The sequence below is a fragment of the Rhinatrema bivittatum genome, chromosome 6, assembly GCF_901001135.1.
Source record: "Rhinatrema bivittatum chromosome 6, aRhiBiv1.1, whole genome shotgun sequence".
NCBI lineage: Eukaryota > Metazoa > Chordata > Amphibia > Gymnophiona > Rhinatrematidae > Rhinatrema > Rhinatrema bivittatum.
The window spans coordinates 220,155,604-220,179,985 of NC_042620.1; the positions used below are offsets into that span (position 1 = coordinate 220,155,604).

Genomic DNA, 24,382 nt, shown 5'->3' on the forward strand with positions numbered 1-24,382 from the left:
AACCCTGCAATCGCAGGGTATGCCTTTTCTGCTTCCCATAAAGAAAACCCTTGCTTGATAAGGAATTCTCATGAATTTGTTGAAGGGAATGGATCTAAATCCTCCCAATTGGATTGCTATCATGTCGGATGCAAGCCTGGTGGGCTGGAGTGTTCTCTGTCTTGACCATGTAGCTCAAGGGCTCTGGTCCAAAGAAGTTTTTGTGGTCATAAACAGGTTGATACCAGAGCTTTTACATTGACCGTGTTGCAGTTCCTGCCCTTAGTGAAAAGAGCATCAGTTTAGGTGCTTCCTGACAACACCACACGGTAACTTCTTAACAAAGAAGGGGGTACTTGGAGCCTGATGGTGCTGCAGGAAACATGCTCCTTGTTTCCGGAGGACAGAACAGAACCTATTACAGATCTTGGCAGCTAACACTGCAGGAGCAGAGAACATCCAAGTCAACTTCCTGAGCAGAATGTGCTGGATACCGTGGCGTGGGAGCTCAGCTTGGAAAGTCTTCAGATAATGTACCAGTGGGATGTGCCTCAAATGGTTCTAATGACAACTCGCAAGAACGCCAAGGCAGGCAGATTCTTCAGCCGCCAGAAAAATGGAATTCCAGCATAACTGGTGCCCTACTCAGCCTTTGCTGAAGAGTAAGCGTCTTTGTTTTTCCACCTTAACCTTTCGTTAAGGTGGAAACCTTTCGTTGGCAGGATTATTTATTTATTTATTTAAAATTATTTCTTTACTACACACCCTATTAGATCAGGGAGGTTACAGATGTATATTCATAAAATCATGTGGTGACAAGATACATACATAAAATCAAATCACCATGTGATCAAACAATTCAAAACATCATCTATGACAAAAAACATACCATATTTTTTGCTCCATAAGATGCACTTTTTTTTCTACAAAGTGAGGGGAAAATGGTCTGTGCATTCTTATGGAGCAACTGTAGCGTCTCTCCCTCTGTCCTCTGCTTTCCTTCCCACCTGCAGCAGAGGAGCCCTAGAGTTTGAGAGAGTCTATTGAGTGGGGTGCGGGGAGAGCAGCCTGTGTGTATGTATATGTGAAGGAGAGAGAGTCAGTGAGTGTGAGAGAGCTATGTGTATGAGGAAGAGAGTCTGAGTGTGTGAGTGTCTGTGGATACGTGTATATGTGAGGGAGAGCCAATGAGTGTGTGGGGGGGGGGGGGGGGGGAGAGAGCTTGTATGTGTGAGAGCCTGTGGGGGAGAGAGCTAGTGAGTATGAAAATAGCCTGTGTGTTTATGTGGGGAGGGAAAAGAGCCTATGTATGTATGTGAGGGAGAGAAAACCAGTGAGTGTGAGTACCTGTGTTGATGTACTCTGCCTTACTATAAAAAACAAAACCGAAAAAATATCCCACGGACAGCTACCAGAAGGAGCTCCATACGGAGCCTGACATGGGGACAGAAATTTTTTTCTTATTTTCCTCCTCTAAACCCTAGGTGCGTCTTATGGTCAGGTGCGTCTTATAGTGCGAAAAATACGGTATATGCACAATTCTTAACCTAAGCTATCTGAAGTCCTTTACAATAGCTTGAATCTATGAATATTTATAGGGTTTCATAGGGTACCTAGGCAAATTACCTCATTCATGACTGGGTTTCCCCAAATGCTTGTCTAGACCAGTGGTTCTCAACCTTTTTCCCATTGTGACACACCTGACAGGCCACGCTCACATGCGTGACACAATTCATGGCGGAAATAAGAAGTAAAGGTCCGGTAATTATTGTATTGTTTAAATGACAAGGAAAAGATACGTATTCTGTCTGAACAGAAACTGCATAATAGTAAATATCCCACCCCAAAACAGCACCAATTTCCAGCACTTAAACAGTAACCACCTTACCTAAGAAAAGGCAACACTGGAAAATATTACACCAGGCCTTAAGACACCAATACATCTCCTATAGGAAAACGGACCAAGTCAGGCTGCTATAGAGCCCTAACACAGAAACTACAAGCCAGCAGAATACCTCACCTCAGTCACATGTGCTGACCCTCACCTAACAAGGAATAAAGAGACCAAAACGCATAACTAGAAGCATGCAGAAAAAACTTAATTGGAAACTGCAACAAGCCAGTCTCTGTATGCAGTGCAACAAAGGAAAAAAAGAAACATCACCCATCCTTATAAAACAAATCAAGAAATATAACATCAGTAGCAGTAAAACCATGCTAACAAAAAGAACAGATTATTTTGAAACAGCTGATGAGTGGAATATCCAATAATTAAAAACTCATATAAAAAATTCTAGATACAATAAAATATTTCAAAATAGCAGACATAAGAACATAAGAAAATGCCATACTGGGTCAGACCAAGGGGCCATCAAGCCCAGCATCCTGTTTCCAACAGTGGCCAATCCAGGCCATAAGAACCTGGCAAGTACCCAAAAACTAAATCTATTCCATGTAACCATTGCTAATGGCAGTGGCTTATTCTCTAAGTGAACTTAATAGCAGGTAATGGACTTCTCCTCCAAGAACTTATCCAATCCTTTTTTAAACAAAGCTATACTAACTGCACGAACCACATTTCTCTGGCAACAAATTCCAGAGTTTAATTGTGCGTTGAGTAAAAAAGAACTTTCTCCGATTAGTTTTAAATGTGCCCCATGCTAACTTCTGGAGTGCCCCCCTAGTCTTTCTACTATCCGAAAGAGTAAATAACCGATTCACATTCTACCCGTTCTAGACCTTTCATAATTTTAAACACCTCTATCATATCCCCCCTCAGTCGTCTCTTCTCCAAGCTAAAAAGTCCCTAACCTCTTTAGTCTTTCCTCATAGGGGAGTTGTTCCATTCCCCTTATCATTTTGGTAGCCCTTCTCTGTACCTTCTCCATCGCAATTATATCTTTTTTGAGATGCGGCGACCAGAATTGTACACAGTATTCAAGGTGCGGTCTCACCATGGAGCGATACAGAGGCATATGACACAAAGACCAAGTAATGAAAAATAAGGATACAAATTTTTTTTTCCTCTGCATACCTGGGAACGTTTGATATTCAGGTCTCCAGAGATTGTTTTGAATTAGCAGGAGGAGGCGTGGTTTGCTTGTAACTTTCTCCTCTCTCTCAGTCACATACCAGCGCTCTCTCTCACACTGGCTCTCAATTACACAGCTATACACACATCCTCTCAGTCACTCACATATACACATGCTTTTTTCTCTCACTTATATAGGCTCTTAATTACACATTTACACACATGCTGTCTATCTTTTCACAGCTTACACAGGCTTTCAATCACACACATACATGCTGTCTTTTTCTCTCACACACAGACTCTCATTCACATGCTTACAAACATGCTCTCGCTCTTCTCTCATTTACAGACAGGCTCTCAATCACATACGCACTTGCTCCCTCACCTATAAACCAGCTCTCAATCACACACAGACACCACATGGTCTCTCTTTCTCTCATTTACACACAGACTGTCAATCAAATACTCAGATGCTCCCTCACCTAAACCAGCTTTCAATCAGACACAGACACACATGCTTTCTCTTACTTATACACACTGGCTCTTAATCATACATACACATGATCTCTCTCACACACAAAGGATCTACAATCACACACACTACTCCTTTCACACAAACAGGTTTTCAATCACAAAACTTACACATACAGATTACCAATCGTAAAACTTACATTCTCTCTCTCTCTCACAGACATACTCTCTTTCACATATAACAGGCTCTCAATCATTCACATACATGCTATCTCACTCACACACATACACACACAGGATCCCAAACACACATGCTTGCTTGCTCATTCACCTCGCTCTCTCTCCCTCCCTCCCCAAGAACCAGCAGCAGCAGCAGCAGCCTCCTCCCAACCCTAACCTCCTTCGTTTTCAGCCCTGGCGTGAGCAAGGAGTCCATCGGCCGCGGGGGGTGGGGTTGGTGTTGACGTTCCTTCTTCATTTTTCTGCGCGCCGCGCTGCTCATTCCTCAGGCCATGCCTCTCTTCTGTTCTTCGGGCCGACTCTGACCACACTAGCATGGTCCCTTCTTTCCGCGCACGCAACCGTTGCTCACCACTTCCTCTTCAGTGACCGCGGGGGGGGGGTGCGGGGGGACGAGAAGAAGAAGAGACCATGCCGGTGCCCGCTGATTCCACCCTGTTTACTGCCCGCATTCTGCCTGGGCTGACAGCATTTTAAGCCCGGGCGAAGGAGGAACTGGGGAGCAGCTGGGTCAGCGGGGGACCGGGAAGTGTGGCAACACACCTGCGTGTTCTTGGCGACACACTGGTGTGTCGCGGGACAACACCCGCTTGAGAACCACTGGTCTAGGACAACCCAAGGTTTTAATAATTTCTGAAATATTTTAGTATTGGCTGATGTTCTCATATGTTTAAGCGGGTATTCCACAAAATAGGACTGGCTGCTAATATTGCTCAGTCTCTGACCATTCCTAGATGCATCTGGTATATTGACAGTACCACAAATAAACCTTTATTTGTTGATCTCGGGGTTCCTTTTTTGGGATGTAAATATGTAGTACTACATTAAGTGAACATTGATTCCAGGCTTATATGACATGTATGAATTAATGATAGAATTTTGTAATTCCTCAGCATTCAGACAGATCAGTCCCCACGGCGTGGGTTAAAGCACCTCTGCCAGCAGAATTGAAGGGAGCAAAAAGCTGACGTCACGGCCATATAGTCTCGCCTGATATCAGCCCACCAATAATTCTCCGTCTCTAGCATATGGTGGACATGCATTTCCCCTTTGCGGAATTGCCTGTGAGAAAAAAAAGAAGAAAGTTTAAAAGGAGATATCATAAAGACGAAATGCCTACATAGCACCGCTTGCCTCCTGAGGTGATACCATGTGGTTCCTCCCTCAGTAGAGTGCCTTGGACCTAAATTTTAATTAGTGGTTGCAGGCCAAGAGAGGCTTGGCGGTGAAAGCTTTCACACTCCCCTCTGTAGCCGGGACCTGTTCTTGCTCTCAGCTAAGGAAGGCTGAGCTCAGGTAAATGTTTTTTCTTTTGAAAAAAAAAGAAAACAGCAAAGAAGAAAGAAGAAAGAAAGCAGGAGAAAGGGTCTGTTTCCTCAGCATTTGGCTATCCCGTTCATGTCTCTGGGGATTTCTATGAGGTGAGGAGATAGTGCAGGCATGGTGGGTTGAGCAGCTGTTTGGCTAGGCCCTGTTCCTAGGCTTCTCCTTTTTGGAGCATGGTGGACTGCAAGGTAATTTTGTGTGTTTTTTTGCTGCGAGCCATCTGAGCATGCCTGCATGTCCGTTGTGCGTCCATTCTCGCCTGTGCGTTTCATTTGGGCATTCTTCCTTCAAGACGCATATCTTATGCATCCAGCTTAGGCATTTTATTTAGTGTCTGTATAGGGCGCCCAGTTTGGGCATTTAGTTGGACGAGCTGCCTAGGCGCGTGCATTTTTTTGTGTGGCCATTTTGGGTGCAGCTTATATGCATGGGTACTCTAGGCGCAAGCCTTTACTGGTCTGCACACTTACAACCATGGTACCTGCGCAAAGAAACCTAACTATTGCCATCTATTTTATATTTAATATTTACCGATATACATTCTTTTGTTCTAAACTCTGTTTAATGTTTAATGTAACACCTTACCCTTGTTTAATGTTCAATACTTAATGTTTAATGTTTAATGTAACACCTTACCAGCGACAGTTTTGTTCTATGGAAACCGACCTGATTCGATATTTATATCGAGAATGTCGGTAATAAAAACCCTAAATAAATAAATAAATAAATAAATAAATAACTGCATAGCTATTTGTGCTGCATGCCACATCAGGGCCATTCCGCCAGACCTTTCTTTAAGCCTGTGTCAGCGCTGCCTAGATGCTCAGGGAGATTTGCCTCCTCCTGATTTTGCCGGTGATGGTCTATCTCCTTGGCCTGTGGGGAGAGGGACCAAGGACGACATGACAGGGGTGTCCCCTCCTTAACGATCCATGGGCCAAGGCATCAGGAGACACTAGCTCTCAGGATGTCAGGTTCGCGTCTATGGGGCCTGGAAAGGCCCCATTATCTTTATCCTGGGTGGAATTCTTCCAGGAATTGCAGATATTTCTACAGGGCCGGTCTTCTGAATTGGCAGTACCTACTAAAGTAGGTCCGTGCTCTCCGAGATGTTCCTCCGCCTATCTCCATGGTCAAGCGCTGTGGCGTAGTGCAGTCTGACTAGGCTCAAATGCAGGTGGATCAAATTGATGCAGGTTATGATTGTGGTGGCTCTCCTGGAGAGGAAGGGGACATTCCCCCAGATTTGGAGCCATACAGAACGCTTCTCTATTTCTTTTATAGAGATGAGTTGCTGAGATTGATCTGTCAGACCTTCAGAGTTCCTGGGACTGACTCCTTGGGGATGCAGAAGAATCATCCCATTTTGGTTACCCTACTCAAGGCTTCTTGTTGCTTTCCCCTCCTGGATGCAATCCTAGGAGTTGATTGATCTGGAATGGAGTTCGCCAAAGGTCTTTTAAAGGAGGACACGTCTTGGCGGGTTTATACCCCTTAGATCTGCAGGCCAGACAGCAGTTGCTTTCTCTAAGGTGGATGCCTTGGTATGTTCTGTCACGAAACGTATGACCATCCCAGTAGAGGGAGGTGCAACACTAAAGGATGCTCAGGATAGAAGGATTGAGGCTATCCTAAAGCAAGCATTTGAGGCGGTGACAATGAACTTACAAATGCTTCTTGTTCCACCATGGTAGCTCAGGCTATCCTGCTTCTTGGTCAAGAATCTGGTAGCGCTGTGTCTGATCTTGGACTTGTGGTAGAACCAAGGGCCACCTTCTTAGCTGATGCAGACTGTGACTTGATTCGCACAGCCACCAGAGATGCTACTTCAGTTAATGTAGCTAGGCAGCACTGTGGCTGCACAACTGGTTGGCGGATACTGTTTCAAATCCAAGTCTTACCAAGCTGCCTTTCAAGGGCTCGCTTTTGTTTGGCAGTGAATTGGAAAAGATGGTAAGTAAATGGGGAGTGACCCAAGTCCCTTGATTGCCAAAGACAAGAAACCTGTTGCCCGGACTTTTCGGGCGAGTGACCACTCTCAAGACTACCGGAATTTTCGGCCTTATGGAGAAAGTTCTTCCCAGAGAGTCCTGTCCTTCCGCAGGCCTCAGTTCTTTCACCCCTGAAGGCCTCAAAAGGATGCAGGCTCTGAAGGTGCAGCCCCTCGGTCTTCCCAGTGAAGGTTTGCGAGCTCACCTGTTGGCGAAGGAGATAGGTGGCTGCCTCTCCTGTTTTTATTACAGATGGGTCCAGGTTACTTCAGATCAATGGGTTCTCAAAGTGGTTCAGGACAGGTATGCTCTGGAATTTCTTCATATTGCTCCAGATGCCTTTATGTTCTCTCCATACAACTCCCCTCAGAAGAGAGTAGAAGTGAAAGCAACATTATAAAGGCTGTTGAACCTGAAAGCGGTGATTCCCATTCCTGAATCACAGCAAAATACGGGCTGTTATTTCATTTAGCTTGTCATGCCTAAGAAGGAAGGGTCGTTTTGGCCCATACTGGATCTCAAGGACATCAGCCGACATTTGAGTCACGCATTTCAGGATGGAAACATTGTGCTCTTCTATAATGGCAGTACAAACAGGGGAGTACCTCACATCTCTGGATCTGATGGAGACGTATCTGCATATTCTCATCCATCGGGAACATCTGCGATTCCTCTGGTTTGCTGTTCCGGATCGTCATTACCAGATTCGGGCCTTGCCTTTTAGGCTACCCACGGTGCCCAGGATCTTTTCCAAAGTCGTGGTGGTAGAGGCGGCCCTCCACAAGGAGGGCATTGTAGTTCACTCCTGTCTGGATGACTGGTTGATTCAAGCCAAGACCATGGAAGAAAGTCTTTGCGCTTCTCGCAGGATTGTTTCCTTGCTACAGAAATTAAGCTGAGTGGTAAATCTGGCCAAGAGCAATTTGTATCTGTCTCAGACCCTGGAGTATCTCTGGGTTCGATTCGATACAAGGCAGAACAGAGTACTTCTGCTGGAGTCTTGGATCCACACTTTGATGGTGCAAGTTTGATCCCAACTGTGTGGTTTTATCTGCAGGTCCTGAGGTTGATGACTGCTACATAAGATGTTGTTCCCTGGGTGAGGGCACATATGTGCCCTCTTTAGCGTGCGTTGCTTTCCCGGTGGTGTCCTCAGTCACAGAACTATGTGGTGAAGCTGCTGCTCCTGTTAGAGGTGAGGTCTAAGTTGTACTGGTGGTTACAGGCAGATCATCTCAGGAAGGGAATTTCCCTGAAGATGCCTGAATGGTTATTTCTCACAACAGATGCGCCGCCAAAGTGGGGGGCTCATTGTCAGGAGTTGATGATTCAAGGGCACAGGAATACTGCAGAGTGGCAGTGGAACATCAACCGACTGGAAGCCCATGCAGTTCAATTAGTGTGCCTGTGTTTCACAGAGCAGCTAGAGGCTCAGGCAGTCCAGATAATGTCAGACAATGTGATGACAGTGGCTTACGTCAATCATCAGGGTGGAACCAAAATTCAACAGGTATCGGAGGAGATAGATTGTGTGGGCAGAACAGTATCTCCTAAGCATATCCGCTTCTCACATTTCTGGAAAGGACAATATCTGAGCCAATTGCCTCAGCAGGAGAAACTTGGACCCAGGAAAATGGGAGCTGGCGGATGAGGCCTTTCTGCTCATGGTGGACCACTGGGGCCTAACAGATCTGGGCCTACTGGATCTAGACCTGTTGGTGACCTTCAATAAAACAAAAGGTCCATGCTTCTTCAGTCGCAGGCGGGACCCAAATGCGTTTGGCATAGATACTCTCATTCAGGAGTAGCCACACTGCGCCCTGCTATATGTGTTTCCGCCCTGACCTTTGATAGGCAGGCTGGTCCAGAAGACTGGAATTCAGTACAACACTGTCCTTTTAGTGGCTCTGGATTGGGCTCAAAGGCTGTGGTACGCTGATCTCCAGAGACTTCTGGTGGACAGTCCCCTCAAGCTACCATCTCGGACGGATCTGTTACATCAGGGTCCCATTCTACATGAGTTTCTGGGTTGATTCTGACTTAGAGTTGGCTAATGAAAGTGTTCAGTTGTTGAAGCGGGACTATTTGCCTGCTGTAATTTCCACTTTACTTCGGGCCTGGAAATTTTCTACTTCTCTAGCTTATGTTAGAGTATGGAGGATCTTTGAGGCCTGGTGTTCTGAGCGAGGTACTCAACCACTCAATATGGATATTCCTTTGATTTTGGTATTTTTACAGGATGGCTTACTTAAGAATTTGGCCCTTAACACCTTGAAGGTTCAAGTTGCAGCCCTGCTTGTTATACGGGAGAGTCAACGGAGGGCCTTTGTCTTCCCATTTGTATGTGTCCTTTTCTTGCAGGGAATTAAGCATCTTTGCCCCCGTTGAAGCTTCTGGTGCCTCTGTTGATCCTTAACTTTGTCCATGAGTTCTTGGCGGGTCCGACTTTTTGACCGCTGCATGCTCTTTCCTTGCGGCTGCTTACATTGAAGACAGTTTATTTGGTAGTAATCTGTTCGGCACCCCTGGTCTCTGAGCTGCAGGCACTTTCCTGCCTTGAGCCTTTTCTCTATATGACTTCAGGTGCGGTTCAACTTCAGACTGTGCCCTCCTTTTTTGCCAAAAGTGGTTTCGGAGTTTCATTTGAATCAGTCCATTTCCCTGCCCACCTTGGACAGGGAAAGAAATGAAACTGAATACTGTCTTTTTGTGTTCCTTGGATGTCAAGCATAATTTATTACAGTACTTGGAGATGACTAAAGCTGTTCAGAAGTCTGATTGCCTGTTTGTGCTCCATAGTGGCGGTAAACAGGGAGCACCAGCAACACCCAATGGTTAAGGAGGTCATTATGGCAGCCTATGTGGCTGCTGAGGTTGCCTTGCCGAAACAGATTAGATTTTCATGAGGGCTCAGGTTGTATCGTGAGCAGAACTTCATTTGTCACTTGTTGAAATTTGCAAAGTGGCTATGTGGTCATCTTTGCACACCTTCTCCAAGCATTACCTCGTAGATGTTAGAGCTTGGGAGGATGCCATGTTTGCACAGGCGGTATTGATTGGACCACCGGCAGCCTCCCGCCCTTTTTGAGATTAGCTTTGGAACATCCCACTCGTGGGGATTGACTTGCCTGAGCGCTGAGGAAGGAGAAATTACTTCTTACCTGATAATTTCCTTTCCTCTAGTAAGGGCAGGTCAATCCCCAACCCGCTCATACCTGCCGATGTATTTGTGGTTAGCCTTTTTTCGGGCGGGCTATGCAGATTATGATTCCTGCTCTTCATTGTTAACTGGTAAGTGGCTTCTCTAGCCCTTAGTTTACTAGATATGTTCTTCTTTTGGCTGAGCTCAGTGTTCCTATTGGTTGAGAAGCCTGAGAGGTTGATTGTTAATAGTAATATTAAAGTATAATCAGTTTTTCCACAGTTTGGCTTTTCCAGGGAATTCTGGCAAGTTAATGTCGGGGTGGGACTATATGGCCGTGACGTCAGCTTTTGCTCTGTCTCCATCTGCTGGCAGAGGTGCATAACCTACTATTGTGAATTGACCTGTCCTTACTAGAGGAAAGGAAATTATCCGGTAAGTAGTAATTTCTCCCTAATCCTAAAACTGAATCAGTAGCCACTGAAGCCCAGCAAGAATAGGGGTTACATGGTCAAATTTTGTCCTGTTAAGACTCTTGCTGTAGATTTTTGTAATAGCTGTAATGGTCTAATGGTATTGTATGGGAGTCCTAACATGGAAGTACAAGTCAATTCCCGTAAATATAAGTGTTTGTAGAACTGTACAGAAGTCTTCAGGATTCAATAAAGGCCTAAATCTTCTTAAAATGCGCAATTGTTGGCAACCAGATTTAAATAGGTTATGAATATGATCTTTCATGGTAGTGTCTAATAAGACACCAAGATCATGGGTGCATTTGAAACACCATTATCTCTGTTCCTTCAAATTTTAATGTAGGTGGAATATCTATTTGCAGGCTACATGACAGATGTAGAATTTCAGTTTTCAATACGATTAGGGAAGTTTGTTGTTTAAAAAAAAAAAAAAGCCACTTCTGAATGGCTGACAAATGAATTCCTGTCTCCTTAAAAGTGGTGGTGATCGAGGTACAGATGTGTAAAAAGAATTATATATCATCCGCATAAATGCAGAGCTTGCATAGAGGGGCCATATATAGATGGAATAGAAATTCTGAGTGATGTACCCTAAGGCACTCTGGCATCGATCAGAATCCAGTCTGAACTTTCATTCTGTATTTGAATCTGCTATCTGCCATAAGATAGGAAGGAAGTGAGCCATTCGAGAGTAGATCCACAGATGTGGATCTAAATATTGAATGGTCATCTGTGTTGAACGCAGCAGAAATGTCTAATAACACCATTACATAAACCTGACCGCCTCAAATCCATGATGAGGTATATCTGTTGTGGATAGGAGCTATGCTGTGATTTTTCCTGAATCCAAATTGGTTTGGATTCAGTAAGCTGTTCTCTCCAAGATAATCATTTAATTGCTTATGGACTACACTTTCAATTACTTTAACTAAGAAAAGTAAATTCAATAAAGGTCTATAATTTCATAATTCAGAGGGATATGCATGCAGACTTTTCAGAATAGGGCGCATAGACACCACTTTTAGAGAGTCGGCTAAATGACCCTGATTTGTGAAAGATTCACTTTAATAGTTACAAATGGGGATCTCTCTTCCCTAACTGCCTTTAAAATGCTCAACCTGAATTAAATTTAAAGGACAAAATCTGCTATATTTCAACACTGTACACCAAATCAAATTGGTCCCAATGTGAGATCAAGACAATTATAGATAATATGGAATAAGTGGTAGATGGGAATTTCTTGGTTATCTCTTCTTGGTTATCTATTTCTAAAGAATGGGCGAATTGATTACAATTCTGCGATAATAAACATAAGATTTTATTTAGATGGTTATCTCCCTGATACTTTGTTAGATTTTTTTAGTTGAAAATAACACATTTGCGTGTTATCCAGTTTCACTGATTTTCTTTGAGAAATAATTATTTTTCACTTTATAAATCTTTCTTCTATAACCAACTAGCTGTCTTTGATAAAATTTGTGGGTTGAGGTGAATCTCCTTTTCCTCCATTTACGTTCAATATGACTTAACTCACGTTTTACCTCTTTCAATTCATTAGCATGAAGTCCTTTTTCTTTTAGGTATATTAATTGTATGTATAGGAGTTAGCTCATTGGCAATCTGATGCATCACTTTATTCCAATCAATCGCCAAAGTAATGTCTTTAGCCTCAATTTTACTAAGAACAGAAGATCACCAGTTGTCAGATGTCCTAATGGTTCCAGACTGGCCAAGGAAACCATGGTATATAGATCTAGTGGGGCTGCAGGCTGGTGTTCAGCTATGTCTTCCCATTAATCGTGGCCTGTTATGCCAAGGACTGGTTCTGTTGGAAGATACAGCTCCATTTTTCACTTACTGCCTGGCCCTTGAGAGGTTCCTTGCTCAGAAAGGGATATTGTTCTGCAGTGATTTCTTCCCTGCTGAAGGCCCTTAAGAAATACAATTTGAAGGATTATGTCCTAATCTGGCATCCTTTTGAAGCTTATTATAAAGCCTTGTCTGTTTTGTCTTAGTGTGTGACATTGCGATCTTTCTAACCATATTGCAAGGTGTCTGGAACAAGGGCTTAGCTCTTAATTCCCTGATTGTACAGTTTGCAATTTTCATTTGTTATGGAGATCAAACTGATAGAGTCTCGGTGGGATCCCACCTAGATGTGGCCATTTCCTTCATGAGGTTATGCATTTTTGTTCTTTCTTTAGGGCCCTGGTGCTTCAGTGGGACCTGAATCTGGATCTTAAAGTTCTTTTCGGTCCTCTTAGTCATGTGTCCCTGAAGGATCCCTCTTTAAAGGAGGCTTTTCCAGTGGCCATAAGTTCAGCCAGACATATTGCATAGTTTCAGGCCTTATCTTGCAGAACCTCCTATCTAGTTTTCTTTTCAGATCCACTTGCTTTTCATCCATCCCATCTTTCTTACCCAAGGTCATTTCACCTTTTTAATTTAAACCAGCAAATATTTCTTCTGGCATTCCCAAAAAGAGAATGTCATGGTAAGGATGGGCCATTTTGGTTCTAAGATATTAATTGAATCCTCTTCAATTATTTAAAGATGATTAATTCACAAGGGGAGAGGCAGCCTCAAAATCATCATTGTCCAGGTGGATGAAAGAAATAATTCCTTCAGCATATTTGCTGAAGGATGTGCAGATTCTGGAAGCACTTCACGCTGATTCTAAGAAGGCTCAGGTTTCCTCTTAGGCAGAACATAAAGCGATTGCTCCTGAAGACCTTTGTAAGATAGCCACTTGATCTTTCTTACATTCATTTGTAAACTACTACAGGTTAGATGTGCAAGCCGAGGGAGATGATGCCTTTGTGGCAAGTTTTCTCAGGGCAGCCTTGTCTTCCCATCTGTATTAGAAGGGACTTGGGTAGTTCCCTAGCATCTGGACTGTCTGGCAAGAGCAAAAGAGACCACATCACTTAAACACTGGCCGAATTACACTGATTACCAATAGAGCAGAGAGTGCAATATAAAACACTTTGCATAATTCACAAACTAATCAATGAAGAAAAAGCTGAATGGTTAAACAACAACGCTACGCTTACACGTACCCCAGAGAAACCTGAGATCAGCCAATAAAGCTCTACTAACCATCCCCTCGGTAAAGACAGAAAAGTTAACACAAGTTAGCGAGAGAGTACTATCCTTGGCTGGTCCAACATTATGGAACAAATTGCCACCAGAGACAAGATTACAGAGTGATCCAAAACTCTTAAAAAAAAAAGTTTAAAAACATGGCTATTCAGGAAAGCATTTTACAATGAGGACGGAGATTAAGAAACACAGAACAATGTTACCTAGATGCATGGTCACACATCTTTTATTTTATTTTTATACTCAAAAGATAATGTTAGAGAACTACAGTTTAAGCACAATTCTTGTATGATTATCTTATCTACCTTATAAATGGGCTCTGACCGACGGCCCGCAAATGCGCCGTAGAGAGCAGCTCTACCGCGCATCTGTGGGCGAGCACGTCGGTCAGAGCCGTGCGTGCCCGAAAAAAAAAATGGCGGTGGGGCCGCAGGAGCGGCGGCGGTCGCGAAGCAGGAGTGGGAGGAGCAGTAGCGGCGGCAGCAGCGACGAAAAAATGGCGGTGGGGCCGCAGGAGCGGCGGTGAAAAGCAGGAGCGGCGGCGGCCGCCGCAAAGCAGGAGTGGGAGGAGAAGCAGCGGCGCCGCGCGCGGGAGTGACAGCCCCCCGAGATCTGCCGGCGGGAGGAGAAGTAGCGGCGCGGGAGGGACACCCCCCCCCCCGAGATCTGCCGGTTGTGGATGATCTTAAAGGGGAGGGGATTGAGAGAGGGGGAGTGACTGAGGAGAGGGAGGGAAGGTGAGAGAGAGAGGGAGGTGAGAGAGAGGGGGAGGGAGGTGTGAGAGAGGAGGAGGGAGGGAAGGTGAGGGGAGGGGGTGAGAGGGAGGGAGGGAAGGTGAGGGAGGGGGTGAGAGGGAGGGAGGGAAGGGGAGAGGGGGGGAAGGTGAGAGAGAGGGAAGTGAGAGGGAGAGGAGGGGAATGAGGGGGAGGGAGTGGGAAGGAAACGGACCGAGCCCATTGTTACGGGCTTAACGGCTAGTTAATCATATAAATGGACTAGATCCATGTCACCTATCTTATACCTTATATTATTTAAATATGTATCGACACTGAAATGGCACTTTCATAGATACTTTTGTAACCAAACTAAATATATGTGCCTCTATGTAAACCATTGTGATGGTGCATTACTAAACGACGGTATAGAAAAGATTTTAAATAAATAAATAAGAAAAATGTCATCTTACCTGTTAATTTCCTTTTCTTGAATCCAGCTAGATCAATCCAGGACCCTCTCGGGAAGACTGCAGCTACATTCTATTATCCTTGGCTAAGAATCCTTTGGGTTTTATGGATGATTCACTGGTTCTCTCTTTGGAAAGAACTTGAGTATTCTTTATATCATCTTTGACAATTTTTTTCTCCTCTGTTCTCCAAGGTTATTCACAGAAAAGTTATAGTTGTTTCATAGAGGGGTTTCTTACTCCATTGCTTTGACATAAGGATACTGGAAGCTGCCCAGTCTGCACCATTATTTATAGGCAGTGATGATGTCACTGAAAAGATTGTCTTCATAGTACTCAATAAACTGCAGAGGACACATGGAATGATATTAAAGATTCTCAGACACATGTCAGCCTAACTGCTTTTGCTGTAATTGCTGTAATACTTTATCTGTATTATCTTATTTTGTTTGTAGGGTCTCAGTTTAAGAAAATTGCTTATCCATGGGATTTACCCACCGTAGGGCTATCACTTTGCTATCCAGCTCAAACAGTAATATTTGCTAAGGTAAGTTCTCATTAAAAGTATCAGTTATCACTATTTTAAATATTTATTTAACATTTTTGTATAAGATTTTACTGTCATTTGAGGCTTGCATCTACCTTATAAGGAAATGCAACTGATAGCAGCAGTTACAGTGTTGTTATAGGGGAAATGACATCTCTAGTTGTTAATTACAAAAGGTGAATGTGATGGCTTGGTAAAAAAAATATATTATTTAGTTTTTCCATTGAAAAAACAGGAAAAGGGAATTCTTCAATTTCAGATGCTATAAAATTCAGTTTTTAGTGAATAGAAAATGACACCTGTTAACAGTAAAACACCAAAGTCTGAAATGGACCAGGTGCTATTTAAAGGAGGGTCTTGAAATTTGTACATTGAATATATTTCTAAGCCTGGAATCATCTGAAACTGGAAAACCTCCATTACGCCTAACATATCAGTTCCTAAAGAAAGCAAGTTTGTCTTAGAAATATGTTATGTGCCCCTGACTGTCTGAAAATTGCAATATGAATTTCTGAAGGAAGTGTATACTTATTGAAGCTGTCAAAATGTTCATTAAAATTCATCAGGTAACAGGGAAGAAAGTATATGCTGCAGGCCATTGGACCTATGAAACAATTGGATCATTCTGGATTACCAGTCCTTCCAAGAATGAATTACTACCTGCACAGGAAAATGATGCTAAGGTAAAGTTTTGCAGCTAACATCAGTAGGGGTATATCATGCAATATCCTACATTAAAACTGAAGGTTGTGTTTGGTAGCATCTTCTGTTGTAGGGTCATCAGGTACTATAACCAACTCAAACTGGAAAGAAGTCCGATACCTCTTTTAACAATCAGATAGCCTTGAAGATCCTTTTTTATATTTCCTGGTCTGACTTGAATGATGCATATCAACTTATTTGGTCTACATATGCATAAAGATGGATTGAATCTCTATGAGAGTGAGGCAGTGATGGAAATGTATGAGGATAGAAATGTAGTTCAGTTCTTAGATCACTCAACTATCAGTTGAGAATATGGGACTCTCATTCTAAATTTTGTCACAGACTCTGGTGGACCTTTTGACAACGTATTTTAATCTCTGTTTATCCCATTATAATTGAGTAATACTATTAATTACATATTTACTTTTTAGCCAACTTTCTGAAGAGAAAGAAGGCATATGAGATTGCTATATGTGTTTATGTCCTCCAATAACCTTTGCATTTAGTGTCCCATCTACATCATATTTTCAGGACATGTTGGGAGGGTGAAGGGGGCCAAGAAGACTCTGAAGTGGGTAGAGTTTTGCATTTCTGCAGACCATGTATGCACACAGTTCAGAAAATAGGCTCTTTTAATTCTGGGTGAAACTTTGTTTCATTTAGAAACTTAGCACACCAACCAGTTAACTAGATTATCCATTCCAGTAGTGGCTATATGCCTATTACTGAAGTAATCTTAAAGTTTACTGGAATCACATTAGTATAGAGGGCACTTTTTAAATGCAAAGAAGTAATATGCATATCCCTGTTTTCTTCATCTGTGAACAAACTTGAGTAGATTTGATTTATAACATAAGATATTCTTGTCTGCCCAAGAAGTTGCTTTTAACCCAGCTTCTGACATTTTAAGGTTAGGTGGAAGACCTAGTTACAAGGCAATGGAAAAATTGCTTTAGTTTACATTTTGCAGGCTTTGTATAGTTTAATTATAAAATTTATGAATCGCATTACATCCAAATCTCAAATGCGCTTTACAACCAAAAAAGTGTAGCAAAATGAATAACATAAATAACAATATAAAAATAATATAACTAACAATAGAAACTAACTAAAATAACAAAAATGCACACAGAAACCCAACAGCTACTTATTCGCTGATATATCAGCCAAAGGCTTGAATGAATAACCAAGCCTTGAACAACTTACCAAAACAGGCTAGGCCATCCAAAGATGATCATGTCACTGTCTTGTAGCCGCAGCTGAAAAAAAATCCTAAATCTTGACTTTACAAGTAACTCCTCTCAAGTGCCCGGAATTGCAAGACAGCCCACTTGAAAGGATGGCAGTGGTCTTAAGGGAGCATAATATGAGTGCTTTGAGAGAGTGCTGTATGACACCAGACTAGTTTTGTGGTGGCAAGGAAACAGAAAGATAACAACAACATAATCACAGCACAATGAGATAGAAATAGTCACTGCTATTAAAATGCTAGTATGTTAAAGGTTAACCATATTAAAGATCAGCATTAAGTTTTTTATCTGTCTTCTGGGCTTAGCTTACAAGAAATCATATGACTTATAAGAATGCAATTTTATTAGCATATATGAGGTAAAATAATTTCAACTAGTTAGATAATGTTATGCAAACAAGCTGCCTCACTGGTGTTTGAGTTTAGGGATGTAGATATATTTAACTAAGTGTAATGGCTCAGAAGAACTGAGCTGGGGGTTTAATTTGGCAAGGATTGACAGGAAAAGTTTGTCTTTGCCGATGATACCAAAATCTGCAACAGGGTAAACAGCTAGGAAGGTATAGAAAGCATGAGGAGGTATCTATTATTCATTCAAAGGTATCTATTATTCATTCAAACCAAAAGGTATCTAATACATCATTCAAACCAAAAGGTATCAAAAGGTATCTATTATTCATTCAAACCAAGGACTTCAAATATTCAGCCATTAATCATGCCATTTTTACATAGCATTTAATTTATTTGTATACCGTTTAACCTTTTATTCTTTCCTATCTCTTCCTTCTTATCCAAGTTCTGCTACCCTTGTTATTTGTAACTGCTCCTTCGATCACCACAGTTCTAGTTGTTGTATTTAATGCACTCCCTTTCCATGTAAACCAGCAAGATATGTGCTCATGATTGCCGGTATATAAAAACCTTAAATAAATAAATAAAATAAATCTAGTGAAGCTCGAGACATGGTCTGTGATCTGGCAGCTAAGATTTATTGCTAAAAAATGCAGAATAACGCATTTAGGATGCAAAAAACCAAAGAGAGAGATATAGTATTGGGGGTGAACTTCCTCTGAGCATGAAAGAAGATCACGATATGGGATGATTGTATCTGATGATCTTAAGGGGGCCAAACATGTGGATAAAGTGACAGCAAAAGCCAGAAAGATGCTTAGCTGCACAGGAAGAGGAATGGGCAGCAGAAAAAGGAAGGTGATATTGCCCTAGTATAGGTCCATGGTGAGACCTCATTTGGAATATTATGTACAATTCTGAAGACCACACCCTCAAAAGGATATAAACCAGTTGGAATCGGTCCATAGGGTGAATGTCTAACCAACCTCTTAGGATTCCGACCTCACCTCACCGAGGCGGTGAACCACACTTAATAGACATGAAGGACTATTCTGCGGCAAGGTCGGAATCCTAAGAGGTTGGTTATATATTGTCATCATATTCCCCTGAAGAAAGACCGTTGTCTGAAACATGAACGGTTCGTGTCGGGATTGCATTTAAAGGTTAGACATTCACCAACCAACAAATTTGGGAAGTCTGTTATGTACCCGCTTGAAAATAGAGTTCAACAGATTGCACTGATTTGTTCAGCAAGTAAGATTAACGGCCACAGCGCCACGGAAGAACCTGAATTTTCACTTGGACTTTCACATATACACAAAAAATATTTTGTTAAAAAAAATCTTACCTCGGAGGTGGTGGCAGGTTGATGATTATAACCAATTACACATTGGTGCGGAGACACCTACACTATATATGAAACCTCCCACCTACTCCATAAATATTTTTTGAGTTTCCTGAAAAGTTTTTCCTTTGGAAATTATATAGTTCCACGAAGTGTAGGTCATGAAAGTAAATTCCTAAAAATTTAATAAAGCATCCTATAAACGTTTAAAAAAAATACAAATTTTGCCAGCGATAGAGTAACATTCAGTTACTCATGATTAACGCTCAATGTTAATCTGGGCCTTGTTTAAGTACCAGCAGCTTTCTCTCTAGCAACAAAGCACTGATTTGTACTATGATCCCTGTTGCATTTTTACAGTTTTACATCAGTTTTTGCCCATTTTGTTATTAAATAGTTTATTAATTCAACAAAATGAATTAAAAATGTGTAATTTCCTGAGCACGGAGTTTATGGAGACATTTCTTACTTGCATTTCTTGGGAACTCTAACTCCCCACTTCCAACTATATTGACAAAGTGTATTTGAAATATTGAGAGCAGTATTTATTTATTTTATTTATATTTCACTTTTCAGGCAATTGATTATTTTCGATTTTTTTGTTCCCAGTGAACTGGGGGAGATGTCAGTCTAATGTGGAATTGACTGTAATTGACAGTTTGTAAACAACATATACAAATATCTATATGAAAAAGAGGTTATTTTAATGTGCCATGTGACACTATAAGCAGCACAATGTTTATCATTGACCTAGGTATTCTAATTCCCATCACAAAGTGTTCTAGGCTTTGCAGTTCTGATGTGCAGTAAGAAAAAGAATATTAGAAATCACAGAATGATTAGGATGAGAACATATAAGTCAAGGCTGTAAAGAGGTTCTATTATTGATGTGTTATCCAGTTTTCAATAGTATATATTTAGATAAGAGGTTATATATTTTTTTAGAAAAAAATTCTGTCTAACCATCTCTCTATCCCTTCCAGCTTAGCTCAGACCCACAGGAAAAGCCAGCATCATTCTTGGACCAGGACCACAAAGATGAGAGTTACAAAACTGCCCCCTATTCTGAGTTAAAATCTGAACCACTAAAAACATCAGCTGTATCAAAATCATCATCAGAGAGGACTCACATTCAGACGGAACCTGTGCCTTCACCCACAGAAATGGGACAGCCAGATGCCAACCCTGAACAAGCAGTAACTCTAGGTATGTACTCTAAAACATTGCATTACTTTTCATTTTGGTATTCTGTTCAGAGGCAGAGGTATGGCCCATAGGTGAGCTGCAGGGACCTGTGTCCCTTTGGCTCAGGCCCCTATACCTAGCAACAGAGTCATGCCCCACCTCAGTCAGCCTCTTAAAGATGCAAGAGTTAGAGAAGCTGGAGGCACTGAAATCACTGACAGTTGACAGTCCCCTGCATCTTTAAGGAGGCTAACTTGAATGGGAAACACCACTGCCCATGGGCTAGGGATGTAAAAGTCTGAAGCCATCAAAGTCTTTATTTACTTTTGGTAGTTAATTATTTCTCCCCTTCCTCTCAGCCCCTGGGCTAGGTGGAAGCATATTTACATAAAAGGGAACAAGAATAATCTTGCCTTAACTACAGGGTGAGTGTGAGAAACAACAGAGACAGGTCTGGGAGATAAAAGTGTTGCCAGAAATTCAAGGTAGCTTCTGCCATGAAGATCCACCTAGGGATGGGTAAGGGATGGAGGCAGGACAGCGGTGTGGGGGCACTGGCATAGTGCGCATTCATGTTAACCATCGGGCCCCTCCCCCAAAAAAGAAATTCAGTTGTGTCTGCACTTCTGATTCTGTTTATCACTGTTATCAGTGTGTGATAAAACAGACCTGTAATTGGAATAAGTACACATTTATTTTGTGCCTTCTTCTTTATAAAAAAAATTAGTGTAACTAGAAATTAGTCTTTATTTTATCTTGTGACACGTCAGTGAATGTATTACTCTAACATTTTCTTATCCTCCCACTGGACCAGTCCAGATGCATGGGAATTCTCCTTCTGTAGCTTGTTTTAGTGTCTGGAAAATATTTGAAGAAAAGTATGGGGAGCAAGGTGTTTCTCTTTCAAACAACAAGCACCAGTGCCTTTGATTCTGTCCTTTTGTGCAGATGGATTACAATAGAGGCAGGTATTCAATTTCCTGAAAGTGACTGTGGCAGCCAGGACCTGTCTCAAAAGGATGCAGGATGTTGCCTTATCGGTTCACCTGGAAGAATTGAGTTTCTTGAAAAGAGTGAATCAATTTCATCCATCAATCTGAAAGTCTTTCGCTCTTGAGAACTGATAGTTTCATGTAAGCTTCCTTTTGAACCTATTAGGGATTCTTCTGTAAGGGATTTGACTTTTAAGACTGTGTTTCCAATGGCAATCTGTTTGAAAAGGCATATTTCAGAGCTTCAAGCCTGATCTTGTTGGGACCCATTTCTGAGATTTTCACAGTGTGTAGAGTGCTACTTGAGTATTTGAAGGTGCCAATGCCATCAGAAGGTTGGATCATTTGTTCCCTCTTATTAATAGTGGAAAGGTGAAGGAGCATGAAGTCCACTATAGTAGATGGCTTAAGGAAGCAATTTCTTCACATTCTTCTTGAAGGAGCTGGCCCAAAAGGTTTAGAGCACACTTCAGAAGGGCACAAGCAGCCATGTGGGCAGATCTACATTTAGTGCTGCCGGAGGAAGTTTGATAGGCACAGAGCTGCCTTGGGGTGGATGTCTTGAGAGCAATCTTATCAGACTGCCTCTGAATAGGGGTGGTTTCCTAGCATGTAGCAGATGGACTCAGGACCAATGGGTTTAGTGTGCTCCTGATAGCAGTTGGAGACGGATCAGATTTCAATCTGCCATCAGCCCTAGTACATATACCCCTGCGAGACGCCATGCTCTTCAGTATTTTCTGTCTCCATAGCAGTTCGGGACTCTATACACGCTTGCACAGCATTAGAGAATTCTAACCAAAGAAATCCAAAACAAAGATGAAAACTTACCTCTACAGATGAGCCCCGCTCTCCTGCGGTGATACCTACGGGTCCCTCCCCCAGTCGAGATTCCTGAGGTGATTTCTGCGATCCCTCAGAGGTAGGCCTCGGTCCGGCAGCCGGTTCCCGGTGTGGACTTAGCCCCCGACATCGGGTGCGGCTGAGAGGCAGCGGGTGCAAATTCGAGCACGGCGGTGAAGGTATTTTTTCCCTCTCCCTCCGCAGCCGGAGACCGCCCAGAATGAGACCGGGAAACGTTGAGACAAGGTAAGGAAGAAAACTTCTTAAGTCTTCGGTCTCCGAGGCTCGAATAGCCGCACAGATAGCCAGCCGGCGTAAGTGCTACCGGGTTGATCAAACCTACCAGGGCTAGATCCCGGTTCGATAAGAGGGGCCTCCCACGTGGAGACCCTCCGATGTGGTCGCCATTGCCCACGTGGTCTTCGTCGCCATTTCCATTTCATCGCCGCCCTGTCCGCCGATTCTTTCTGTGCGCACACCGGCACGCGCATAAGTTCAGCGACGCGCGCAAGGGCACCAGGCGCTCAGCCACGCGCTCAGCTGTGCTGGGCACATAAGTAAAACCCCGTGCGCAGAGCGGCGCGCGCATCTGACCTACACGCAGAACTTCGGTGCACCCGGAGTGCATATCTCAGCCTCCCGGTGTACGCTTGAACGCACAAACGAGTTTTTCGGAGCACGCAAACCATGGCACCACTGGACAAGAAGCTTAAGGCCCAGGGCCTCTGCCTAGCATGCCACATTAGAGCGGCGCAGCACGAAGAGGCCACGGCCTTGTGCATACAGTGCGAGGAGGCCCTGGGTGATCCAGCCCAAGGTCCTCCCCAGCCAATACGGGGATCCAGTTCCACTACCGGACCTCGCTACTCCCAGTGGGAGCCTCCCTCAAACAGGGCTTCCCAGGGACGCAGTGCATCTCAATTTAGACCCAGCATCTTTCTCCTGGGTAGAATTCTTCAAAGGCCTACATACCTTCGTCCACATGCAATCGGTGCCTACAATGACACAGCCACAGCCTTCCCCAGAGGACCCTAACTTCCCGGGACCCTCTAAACCCAGAGAAGTGCCTCGCCCGCCCCACAGCCCCAGCTTTGGGGACACGGACACCTCAGATGAGGGTCAAGACTCCCTGGAGGAAGAAGAAATCCCTCCAGGAACGGAACCCTACCGAACCATGAGGCGGTTCTTCGCCAAAGACGAGCTTTCAGACCTTGTGGCAGACAGCTTGAAAGAGCTCGCTATCCCAGGCACAAGTGCTACAGGGGAACCAAAGGCGAACCCCCTCCTCGAGAGACTCCGTCAGGTCTCCTGCCATTTCTCTTTGCTGCAAGCTGTCCAATAGCTGATTGACGTGGAATGGGACTCTCCAGAGGCCTCGTTCAAAGGGGGGTGGACCCTGGCAGCCACGTATCCCCTGGACCCAGCGGCAAAAGATCTCCTGGCATTCCCCAAAGTGGATGCCATGGTCTGTGCGGTCACTAAGCGCACTACCATCCCAGTCGAGGGAGGAGTGGCAATCAAGGATGCCCAGGACAGACGTCTGGAATCCATACTCAGTCATTCGACGTATCAGCTATGTCGCTACTGATTGCGGCCTGCTGCACCTGCGCCGTGGTGACATGCGCCTGTTTGTCAAAGATCAGGAACGCCACCACACCCGTCGAAGCACTAGAACCAGGAGTATCATTCCTCACAGATGCGACCTCCAACCTGGTGCACACTGCAGCCAGAGGCGTTTCGTCCATGGTGGCAGCCAGAAGGCAACTCTGGCTCCAAAGCTGGTTAGCTGACACGACTTCCAAGACAAGACTCACGAGAATGCCCTTTAAGGGAACCCTCCTGTTCGGAGGCGAACTGGAAAAGGTAGCCGACAAATGAGGCGAATCCCCAGTACCGCGGCTACCGGAGGACAAGAACAAGAGAAGCCAGCGCCCCTCCCCCCCGAACATCTAAGGGCAAGGGGATCACAGCGCTTCAAACCATACAAAAATACATATCAAGCATCTCGCCCCGCAGGCAGGGGCCAGTCCTTTCAGAACAAACACAGCAGAAGGGGAGCTGGCTCTGGTCCAGGCCCTATCCGCACCCCACAATGAAAATCAGCCAGCCCATCCACAGGAAGAAGCCATAGAGGGCAGGCTTGCCCTATTCTACCAAACATGGGTCGAGAGAACTTCGGACAAGTGGGTCCTAACCATCATTTGAAAGGGATATTATCTGGACTTCC

General features: G+C 43.6%; 1 protein-coding gene across 5 annotated transcripts in view; it reads left to right on the forward strand.

The window, feature by feature from the left end:
• APOOL (apolipoprotein O like) overlaps window positions 1–24,382 on the forward strand; it is a 267,269-nt gene that overhangs the window by 130,781 nt on the left and 112,106 nt on the right. The window contains exons 6-8 of one of the 5 annotated variants that reach the window (XM_029606574.1): window positions 15,394–15,485; window positions 16,052–16,168; window positions 20,119–20,341. The exons of the other annotated variants lie outside the window; for them this stretch is intronic. Of the exons in view, the coding sequence (XP_029462434.1) occupies window positions 15,394–15,485; window positions 16,052–16,168; window positions 20,119–20,341 (432 nt within the window). The remainder of the gene's footprint in view (window positions 1–15,393; window positions 15,486–16,051; window positions 16,169–20,118; window positions 20,342–24,382) is intronic. 5 annotated transcript variants of the gene reach the window in all.